Raw genomic sequence first — 11,041 nt, forward strand, 5'->3', positions numbered from 1 at the left:
ACTTGCAACCTTAGCAGCTGTCTGCTTTTTACCCCAGTAGGGAGTCTATGAATAAATGTATGTACATATTTGTGAAGATTGCTCATGAAATAAGGGTTTCATCTACCCTTTTCAGGCTCTCTTGAAGTTGAAAAATCTTCTAGTATAATTTGTGAAAAGGCTTAGTGCCTACTCTTTCTGCTATGTGAAACTGGAAGTGTGGGGAAACACCAGTGTTGCTGGTCCTCATCTCAAATATTTAAAGGACACTTGATTTAAATCAAGTTAGAAGTGTTAACCCTGACAGCGTTTACTTGCTTTAAGGAAGCTTTTCAAAGCCCTAAATTTCATTATATGTCTCAGATATCTGCATCGAGAGGGATTGTATATATGTAGGGAGAACAACAGTTCTTGGTTTTCTTTTGGCTGTAGAGGATCTCTGAGCATTGGCTGTCAGTGAAAAGATGCCTGAGCTAGTTTTACTCTCTACCAGCACGTCCCTCATATGTCATGCAACATCATCTGTAGATACTGTTTTAGGGGCAGAAACCATATATCTGTCCTTGTTATGTATCTCTGTAGCTATCCTATTTGTACATTCCAGGATAGTGAGGTATGTGGGATGTATTTGCACTATGTCCTTGCTATGTGTATCTGTCCTGAGCTTTCTGAATGAATACCAGTGAAGATCAGCCCAGTCAAGCGCAGTATCTCCTGTTTTCTTGGAAATCAAACTGCTCCTCCTGTGTTCAGCCAAACCATTTCCTGGATGACTACAAGAAAGAGTTAGACTGACTTGTCTTATGTACCAAGGTTCATAGCTGTTCCCACACGTAGGTATTAAAAATGTTGTAATCTTATAAAATTATAATGCTGCATGGATTGATGCATGGTAGGAAGTACAACTCTTTGTAAAGGTGTTGAAAGTTAACATATTGATTAAATATGCTCTAAGTTTATTCTTAGTGATAAACTTTGTTTCACAGTAGGGACTGCTAAGTATATAAGCTTCAGTAAAATAGTATGAGGTATTAGATTGACATTAGTCATAGGAGGTTTTCATAGCTGAATGTGTTCTTTCATGACTGCCCAATTTTTAACAGACTAACTGGCCTTTTTATTAGGCGGAAACTTGGGATTCTGGCAGTGCCTGCTGATGAAAAATGGAAGGCAGTATTTGAAGAATGCTGGAACCAGCTTGGTTGTGAGAGCCCAGGCCAGGGGGACAGATGGAAGGCTTGGGACAACATTGCGGTGGCCTTGACCACCAACCGGCGGCAACACAAAGACAGGTTGGTTCCAGGAGGATATAGTCAGCAAGACAGAGTATTAAGAAAGAAACTGGAATCACGCTCTGCTTCAGACTAGAAACTCTAAACTGTAAAAATACAGTTAAAACAACAACAAATCCTAAACAAAATCAGAACTCTTAATACTCTGTCCTATAAACCCTTTCAGGCACTTGCGGATGTTTAGAATTAGTTCAGTTGTTAACTTCAGGGTTTTTTTTTTTCCCCTACTGTGTGTCTCAAGCTGTACAATGTCTTTGTCCTTTTTATAACTGCAGCCCAGAATTACTGAGCCGTTCACATACTCAGACACTGGAAAGTCTGGAGTTCATTCCACAACACATTGGTGCCTTCACCCTGGAAAAATATGAAAATATAAAAAAATATTTGATAAAGGTACTGTGACTATCAAATGCTCACATAGCTTGTTGCTAAGGCATGATGTCAAGCTCACTTTGTAACAGACTTTGTAATAGCTTTCCTCAAGTCCTTCCATGTTTGCTTTTGTAATCCATGTTGTATTCATCCATGTTTGCTCATAACTTCCTTGTTTATTGAATTAAAATCCACAACTAAAATCACTATATACCTAATGGATATTGCCTGCAACTCAGTTTCTGCTCAGTTACTGTTTAAATTCTTTTACATTGCATCCCAGCAAAGCATCTTGAAATACTTGCTGATTATGGCATGTTAATTATAATAGTACTGGACAGATGGCTAGTCCAAGTAGTAGTGTAAGATTTTGTACTGTCTTGACTCCTCTGAGCTGTATGTAGTTCATACATGAATTTAATAATCTGCATTGACCTATCTGACTGGCCAATTAATATCTTTCATCTCAGGCTTGTGATACTCCACTCCATCCATTGGGCAAGCTGGTGGAAACACTGGTAGCTGTCTACAGAATGACTTATGTTGGAGTTGGAGCTAATCGGCGATTACTGCAGGAGGCTGTAAGAGAGATAAAGTCCTACCTCAAACGCATCTTCCAACTGGTTAGGTAATGAGACTCTAATTTTCATCTTTCACCTAATTTCAAACTTCTCCTAAATTAAAGATGCCTTGTGGACTGAAACTGTCTAGTGTTTATGCAGGCTAAGTGTGCCAGTATCTGACTGTTTTGAGGGTTGCTTTTATTTCTTTAACCTTTTTTTGGCTTTTGGAATTCTGCTAAAATAGAAAAATTAAAATCTTTACCGCAGTGTGTTACATCTTGCATTATACTTCTAAATGTTGCTGTAAGAAGCTTGTCTTGAATGTGGATTTCCAATTTGGTATCTCGGGATATGCATGCTGTGAAAAGACGGTGTTCAAAGGGTGTAGAAAAATAGTGAGGATGGCAACTCGGTATGTTCCATTGAAGTTCTTACCAACGTGGATGAGCAATGTTCTTATGGAGTGTTTGCTTAGATTCTTGAGAGAGTTACAGCTTTATTTGGGTCCTGCCAATCTGAAAGCAGAAATACTCTTAAGTTATTAACTACTGGAAGCATTGTCTGGAGGGAAGTGATGTCAAGGTAGGAAAGGTATCTTTGACATCAGAGGGGTTGGCCTGCCTTATTTCTCTTCCAGGTAGATGGCACTGTGTATCTGTTAGCTCTGCTGCCTTACTCCACCATGTATTATTTCAGCTGACTTTTTTTCTCCAATCTTGCCTTCTAATTCTGTGATTTGTGGAAACTTCTTGACATGAAATCGTATGTTGTTCTATGTATTGCCACTTAGGTTCTTGTTCCCTGATCTTCCGGAAGAGGGCAGCACAATTCCATTTGTGGCGACAGAGACAAAAGGGAGGCGGTCATTTTGCAGTGGAAAATCTGACTCGAGATCAGAATCTCCTGAGCCAGGGTACATGAAGGAAAACAAAAAAAGAGAAAAACTCTAACGAAGGCTTCGTTTTATTTCTGTTCCTTTCTTTTTCCTTGGGTGGGGGAACAAATATAAGTGCATATTTAACTGTTGAAGACAAAAAACCCCTACTTATATCCCTTTGGTTCTGATGACAGATTCTGATATGAGAACTTCCATGTGATGGCTGCAATAAGCATCTCATCCTTGTTCCATGCAATAGTTAACTTAAGCCCAAACTTGCTTTTGTCTTTTGTGAGTAAACAAGGTCAGGCTTGGGCCTGGGCTTCTGAAAACTACTCTGGATACAAGCACTGGGAGTAATGCAGGTCCAGTGCACATATACTGTATTGCAAATAGCTGGTCACATTGAGCTCACCCTTGAGTTCATCTTTGTCCTGTCCACAGCAGCCTCAGGTGTGGTTAAAGCAAGGAAGAGGAATCAGTAGAGATGGCTTCCTTGAGAGAGGCTCCAATGACCTCCAATGAGTGCAGGTGGTATTAGTAGGGACTGTGAGTTCAGCTTTGTCTGTTAGGATTACAGCATGCTGCCAAACTATTGCTGACTTCATGAAGCCTGGAGTGCAAGTGTGTGGAGCCAGGTCAGGGAACTGAGTGGGGTTTAGGCTATTTTCTAGTTTGTGCTTTGAAGGTAAAGTTATCTGCCAGCTGGGTGGTTCAGAATGGGGGCTAAATGGTTAGCACAAAGATACACGTAAAACTTGAACTATAACATAGTAGAGTATTCAGCTTTTATACAAGGAAGAAAGCCAGTGTTCTGTTTAAAACACGTAAACCACAAAAATGCAGCACCACAACCAGTCCCCCTGCTCCAAATCTGCCTGTGTGTGTACTGTAAAGGAAAGTTACTTCAAAGTATTTCTTAGCACAGATACTATCTGAGGAATTTGTATGTAGTATTCATATCCCTGATAGAATAGGCTCATACTAAACGAAAGATTTGTTCCAGTGATTTTTTTTTAATTAAATTTTTGTAGATAACTAGCTTTTTAAAAATGTCTTCCTCTTCAAATCACCCCCTCTTTTTTTTTTTTTTTTCTTTTAATAGCTATGTGGTAACCAGTTTTGGGTTGCTGCTCCCTGTATTACTGCCACGACTCTATCCTCCTCTGTTTATGTTGTATGCCTTAGACAACGAGCGTGAGGAAGATATTTACTGGGAATGTGTTTTACGTCTAAACAAACAAACTGATATGGCTCTCCTGAGTTTTCTTGGAGTGCAAGCGTGAGTATGCTTCAATAATGAACAGAACTTAGAAAAATATTACGGTATGTGACTAGATAAAGCAATTTCAGCCTTTATCTGAAGTGTTTTCTTTGATTAAAATGCATCTAAACATATTTTCAAGCTTATTAGTATGGTTGAGAGAGGGAATCAAAACTTCCATCTTCCAGAAAGAAGGGGTGTGGGATGGAGAAGACTGGCATTGGTACAAAACCAGAGTGAGCATTTCAAATCAGGCTATTTTCCAGCTATTTGTGCTAGATGTAGTCAATCTATAGAAAGGGCTGGTGTATCTCATAAAAGAAAATGATTACTTCCTTTTCATAAGGTGAAAAATGCTGTAAGGCTATGCTCTCTCAATAGACTGTTGGGTTTCTTGCAGGAAATTCTGGCCAGGAACTGTATCCATCCTTGGAGAGATTAGAAAGGTATGTTCACTGACCTTTGCCCAGTGCTTCTTTCAAGAAGCTGAGATCATGAAGAAGCAGTCAAAGAACTTCTGATCAGGCTTTTTGCTAAAGAGATGCTATCTTGTTTCCTTAAAATGTCTGCTACTTAAAATATGTATTAGTGATTTCTTCAATAGTTGTCAGTCCAGCTTTGTCACTTACTGTTTGTAATGAATTCTATTTCAGGAAGACACTTGCTTGGTCTCCAATTATGCAAGTGTGAGAATAAAAGTCTAGAAGGAAACTTTCAAGCTGCTTGATTAAGGGAGTTATACCATTATATACTTTCTGATTAGAAGAATTGTAAGGTTTTTATTCTTAATCATTATCTTGCTGAAAGTGGCTGAACACTGATCTTACTGTAGTACTCAGTCTCTGTGCAGCAGTGAGGGTGGTTTAATAATCATAACTTTGAACAATTTCAGTGTTTACAGTATATTTTAAATCATGTCTGTTTATAATTCCTATGCTTTTATTTGAAATTTTCTTAGTCATTTTGGTACTCCTGCCATGAGATCACCTCTTCCCTATTTATAACTGTGGCTTGTGCAAAGTCTGTAATGATTGGAAGCCTGGCTTTCATCCTAGTGCTGCTGCACACAGATGAGCTGCTATTGCTTGACAGAGAGGTAGTGTTTTGTAATAATGACCAAATCTGCTGCTGAAGCCCACCCCTGAGGCTAAGGGTTCCCAACAAGACAAGTCGCCTTTTTCCCAAATCATGAAGTGGAAGATTCACCCGAGAAAACATGATGCAAACCTCCACTCAGACGTAAAATGTTACAAAATCCAGTATTAACACATGTCTTGAGTTACTTCAGATCTTCCGTATTTTTAGGCACTGGGCAAGATTCTTATCAGCTGCCTGAATTCTTCACACTTACTCTATTTTTTGTTATAGAGTAAATATCCTCCGTTTGTGAAGTACTATATGGCATCTGTCTTCTCTGAATTACGCTCTCTGTAGCCATTTACCTTACTTGCTGGGTTATGCACTGAATTAAACAGGATGTTTTTTACCAAAACATCATGTTCATCTGCTTCTCTCCTCTGTCCAGTTTCCTCATTTCTGTGAATTTCTCTAGATCTCTTGGCAACCATTCTGTACCTGCTCCATTCAGATAGACTTTAGGTTCAGTTGCATATAAGAATCTTACATCTGTATTTGTTCTTTTCTGTTTGCTCCAAACCTCTGATTATTTACTGCTATGACTTTCCTAGGTTTCAACTGCTCCAGTCTTGTGGCTGCCTCTTGATTGTTAACCAGTAAGATTTAGGGATTCCAAGTCTTACTTGACCTGGAAGATAGCCAAAACTTAACATACCAGTGAATTCAGTACAGGCTTTTCTGAGTTTAAATAACACTCATGAAAATTATACATAGGCAGATTTCCTGGGTGACTTCAGTGTCCAGGCACATTCCCCTTTCCTTGCAGTGGAAAACTGGAAGGAAAAGTGTCTTTTATGCCAGTCTTGTATGATACTCTGCTTTTCGTCTGCTGCTGAATAGTGAAGTTGTAAAACCTGCCTGATAATTCTTGTCATGATTACACAGGTATCATCAAATACAAAAGATGCCTGCTTTGCCTCTGCAGTTGAATGTTTACAGCAAATCAGGTAATCCTCTGAAATCTGTCTTTTAGTGTTTTACTGCTGTTGCCATACTAGTATCTAGTTTACTTGACCGTGATCCTTTACCCATCACCTTTTCTTTTTTAACCTTTGTAAGAGAGGTCACCAAGATGTTTCAGTTCCTACTGCAGATGTTATCAAATCCTCCCCGTGGGCAGTGATGAATAGCCTCATTAATGTGGCTGAGATGTGTCCATAGGACACCACTTAGAATCAAAAATGTGAGGATGTCTAATCAAATATACCTGTAAATTTGTAAACAGTTATTGCAAAATGACCAGTGCATGGGGAGTGTTTCTATGTCTGTTAGCTGGCGTAAGGAATTCTGCTGTAAGAATTTAAGTAGAAAATAAAAAGGGGTTTAGAAAGGATTATTTCCTCCTTTACTATTGTATTAAAACATGCTAGCTAGTGAGTTGTTTTCCTAATTTAGATGCAGATAGGTAACTTCTTACTGTTATCCTGTTTTGCTTTTGCTTTCCAAATAGTACCACGTTCACCCCAGCTGACAAGTTGAAGGTGATCCAGCAGACTTTTGAAGAGATCTCTCAGAATGTACTTGAGACTCTTCAGGAAGATTTTCTGTGGTCCATGGATGACTTATTTCCTGTTTTTCTTTATGTGGTGCTACGAGCCAGGTAGGCACTAAGAGTAGAATCTGTCATTAGCTGAGCAAAGGCAGCGTAAGTACTTGTATATAAACACTCCTGCTTCTCATCCTAGGACTAATTGTTAGCTTTTTGTAACTTAGTAAGTTTTCCATTTTGGTGCTTTGCTTTGGCCTGAAAAAATGTTGAACAGTTAACTGCAAAACAGCTGTGACTTCAGGATGAGGTTAGGGTTTTGCACTGCACCACGTATGAAAAGTAAAAACATTATAGTGGTGTTTCTTGTTCAGCTAGTCTCCTTTCCTCTCCCTCACATGACAGGATAAGGAATTTGGGGTCTGAGGTGCACTTAATCGAAGACTTGATGGATCCTTATCTGCAGCATGGGGAGCAAGGCATCATGTTCACTACCTTGAAGGTATGAAAATTATTCAGGATTATTGAAAGCTTTCTTTGCAAATTAATCAGCTTTTAGCAATGATGATCATAGGACAGTTGTGTGAGCATTAGGTTGTAACTTCTTTGATGGTTTTGTTGAATTTTTTTAGCTAGGATGTGCAGGGAAACTTAACTTGGAGCTTGGGGTAACCTAACAATCGCAGGTACTGCTAATAAAGTGGTGCACTGCGTAGATGTACTTTAATCAAATGTAATGTTGGTGGCTGTTGACTGTTCTGAATGCTCACCTGGAGTTTGTTGTTTCCTTGCAACATAACAAACCTTACTCCTTCCATAAAAATTGAGATGAAGTACTGCTTTTTTGGAGGGAGGCTGTTAATCTGAAAGTTAAATAAAAATCATGATCTGAGCTGCCAGGTGAACATGATTGTATTTTCTGTCTGTGCAAACTGGAGATAGTTGGGTGCAGAGGGTTTTTTCATATCTGGTATTTTTAAAAGGCTGCAAAAAGGAAAAGTTTTAGTTGATTAAATTTGTCACATAACATATGTGGTAGAAGCAGAATCTATTTTCCATGAGTGCAAGTGTTGTCTCAGGCATTTATATTAGGTTTTGGTCGTGGCTGCCCCAGTGCATATTTGAAGCAGCATTAAGGAGTGAATGGCCATCAGCAGCAGATCAGGGTATTTATCTAAGGGATGGAAACCTTTGCTTTTCATGTGAGGGCTTTGAAACACTTAATCCCTGCATCCTTGTCCTGTAAGAAAATACTTGCTTTCTTGGGCCCGTCTGTGAAAGGGCAAAGAAAGATGTGCAAAAAAAGAGTACCTCATCTTGGCAAAGCGGGGAGCTGTGAAAGTATTCAGAGTCCCAAATCATGCTATCTTGCTTCGTTAGGAGTTGGACGTAACTTGTAACTTAAAATCTCCTGTTGTTCTTTTTGCTGGTTTACATATTATAAGATTTTCAGTTGTTGAATGTCACTGTATCATCACTGTTTGTAGAAAGCCTAGCCCTCTGTTTTCGTGGATAGAAAAAAAGAATTAACCTTTTTGTGTATGATGCTTTATCAGCTTGCTGAGAACTTCTATGCATGCTAAATTGAACTTTGTTTTAATTCAGGCATGTTACTACCAGATTCAACATGAAAAGCTTACCTAGACCGTCGTTTATGACCTGGCTCTGTGGAATAATCTACTCTGTGGAACTTCACTAATACCCACTTTCTTCCCTGAAATGGCACTTAAAAAATACTCCGTTACATTCTTTTGTTACAGATGAAAATACTCAGTTGTTTCTTCTGAACTTTCAGTTTTAAGATTGGAAAACTGCAGCCAGAGGCTATCTATCTGTGAAGTTGTGATGAAGCTAGAGACTTGGTTTGTCAATACCTGCCAAGAAGAAATCATTTCCTATTCTAACAGAAAGATTATTTACTCCTTTTAAGTTGATAATGCTGCAAAAAGGCATGGCGTCCACGTAGAGTACATGTGAAAGTCTGGACTGCATGGCTTCCAAAGCAGTGGGGTTGTATTTATTACTCCTGGTTTGTCAACAGAGACGTTTGAAGAGAATTAATTGCACCACAGAACCGTTCAGTCTCCCTGAATTAAGCTATTATGTTTGTTTATTTCAAAAATAGAAGTATGTTAGTAATTTTAACGGGTAACCTATATTTTGGCTATAAAGGGTTTGAGGCATCTGGTTTAGCAGCATTGCTGAATGCAGTATTAATGTGCTGTTGTGGTAATAATCACACTGATATGGACTTTACTGGAGTTATACAGTCATTCACTATTCTTTCTGTTTATGAAATAAATAAAAGGCACTGACCACTTCAAATTCTGGCACTGAATTAAATACTTGAAATCTGTAGTGTTCTGTTTCCTTACACTGAGGCCGGAGGACAAACACTCTCTGGAAGCACATGTGACAGAGGAATGGGAATGTGCTCTTGAACAAGCTGACTGTGGATTAGGTTTGAGACTTTTGCCTGTTAACTTATGTGTCAAAGTGAAAAAAGCTAACCTTGTTGCATTTTTGAACACGTAGAGAACAAATAATTTCCCTGGGGGATTTCTGTGTGTCTCTGTGTTTCTGTGGTTTATGGTTAACTTTATTTATACCAATAACACTAGTGGGTAACTCGGGTATTACAGGTGCTGTTCTTTACCATGGCTGATTCAAAAAAGGGGGAGGGAGGAGCAGATTGTAGAATGTTCTAATGGGTTAAGTTATGTCAAATTACCATAGATAATGCTAATCATATTCTTGAAACAGTAATCATGGCTTGTGTATTGGCACTTAAATGGAAAGAAACCATAGTGTTAAAATACTGTTCTGAACAGTGACTGTAATGTAGCAATTTTCATAATAAAGTAAGAATGATTGGTCTTTCTGAAATTATTTTTAGTTTTATCAGAGAAGAGTAATTCTGGCAAAATGGTGTTTAAAACTATTCTTATTCTTGGAACAGACTATAGTGATAGAGACAATAGACTTCATGTTTGCAAACAATTTTTGTTAGCTTAATCTCATTTTTTAAATCATACTGAATAATTTGAAGAGATAAGTAATACTATGAGTAAAAGGGAAGGTATAAAAGGTTAATTGGGGGGGATACGCAACTAAGGGTGGAGAGTATAACAAAGTGTAAGGCAGGAATTGAACACAATCTTTTGTGCTAGATGCAGCCTTTCTGTGCAATCATCTCTCGGAATTCAGTGTACAGAACACTTAACTGAAACCTTTAGGAAAGGAACTGTTCTTTGAAAAGGAGCTGTGCTGAACAGCTGAATAAATCAATGGCAGTAACTTTCATTTGCAAGGATCTGAATTCAGGATTTATTTCACCTGTTGTAGAGTAATCATTAAAATACGTTTGCTGGGGTTTTTTCCCCCCTTGTAACAATTCAGTGTTAGTGTTTGTTGTCTTCAGATGTTTCAGAAGAAAGGAAGGATTTTAATCTTCAGCTTTGAGATGTGGAAAACTTTGTTTCATATGACCTTACTCCCACATTGAATCTGTGCTTCAAACTGAGATGTAAGTAGAGATGGGAAGTTTTCCCATCATATTCCTGCCTTTGTGTATACACATATGTAGCAACTTCAAGTGTTGAACTTCACTCACTGTGAATGATGCAAAGTTGAGAACTAAAAAACCAGAGAATGCATCTGCCTTTACATATACGTATGTACACACACATATACATGCACAACCTCTTATAAAAAGTAGTGGTATCACATGTGAATTTAGCTTGCAGATTAATGGAAGCAGACAGCCTGGGCTGGATTATTTTTGGTCTTTCTGATATGTAGCTCAGTTATTAGCTAAAGGGAATCCTAGGATTAGATGTGCTTCTGACACAGATTCCATTTTACAGCTATGTGGGCTGTGATGCATTAGGAAATCCGTGCAGACCAGCTTTGATTTGTGTGTTTCTATGGCCAACAAAGAAATGAGTTAACCTGGAGGACTTCACCTGTATTGCTTCATAGTAATTAATTTTTTCTTGCCTTTTTTTTTTTTTTTCTTCCCCCCTACCCCCACCCCTTTTTCCTCAAATTGAAAGCTGGATATTTCTTACT

General features: G+C 38.4%; 1 protein-coding gene across 1 annotated transcript in view; it reads left to right on the forward strand.

The window, feature by feature from the left end:
* The window catches only part of LOC104409792 (alsin-like), a 10,501-nt gene extending 1,708 nt beyond the window's left edge, over positions 1 to 8,793 (forward strand). The window contains exons 4-13 of the mRNA XM_010019765.1: positions 1,104 to 1,271; positions 1,547 to 1,664; positions 2,114 to 2,271; positions 2,997 to 3,119; positions 4,189 to 4,365; positions 4,748 to 4,793; positions 6,370 to 6,431; positions 6,935 to 7,084; positions 7,376 to 7,472; positions 8,576 to 8,793. Coding sequence (XP_010018067.1) covers positions 1,104 to 1,271; positions 1,547 to 1,664; positions 2,114 to 2,271; positions 2,997 to 3,119; positions 4,189 to 4,365; positions 4,748 to 4,793; positions 6,370 to 6,431; positions 6,935 to 7,084; positions 7,376 to 7,472; positions 8,576 to 8,614 — 1,138 coding nt within the window. The 3' untranslated portion in view covers positions 8,615 to 8,793. The remainder of the gene's footprint in view (positions 1 to 1,103; positions 1,272 to 1,546; positions 1,665 to 2,113; positions 2,272 to 2,996; positions 3,120 to 4,188; positions 4,366 to 4,747; positions 4,794 to 6,369; positions 6,432 to 6,934; positions 7,085 to 7,375; positions 7,473 to 8,575) is intronic.
* The last annotated feature ends 2,248 nt before the right edge of the window (positions 8,794 to 11,041 follow it).

Source organism: Nestor notabilis, unplaced genomic scaffold (genome assembly GCF_000696875.1).
Source record: "Nestor notabilis isolate BGI_N333 unplaced genomic scaffold, ASM69687v1 scaffold32508, whole genome shotgun sequence".
NCBI classification, from domain to species: Eukaryota; Metazoa; Chordata; class Aves; order Psittaciformes; family Psittacidae; genus Nestor; species Nestor notabilis.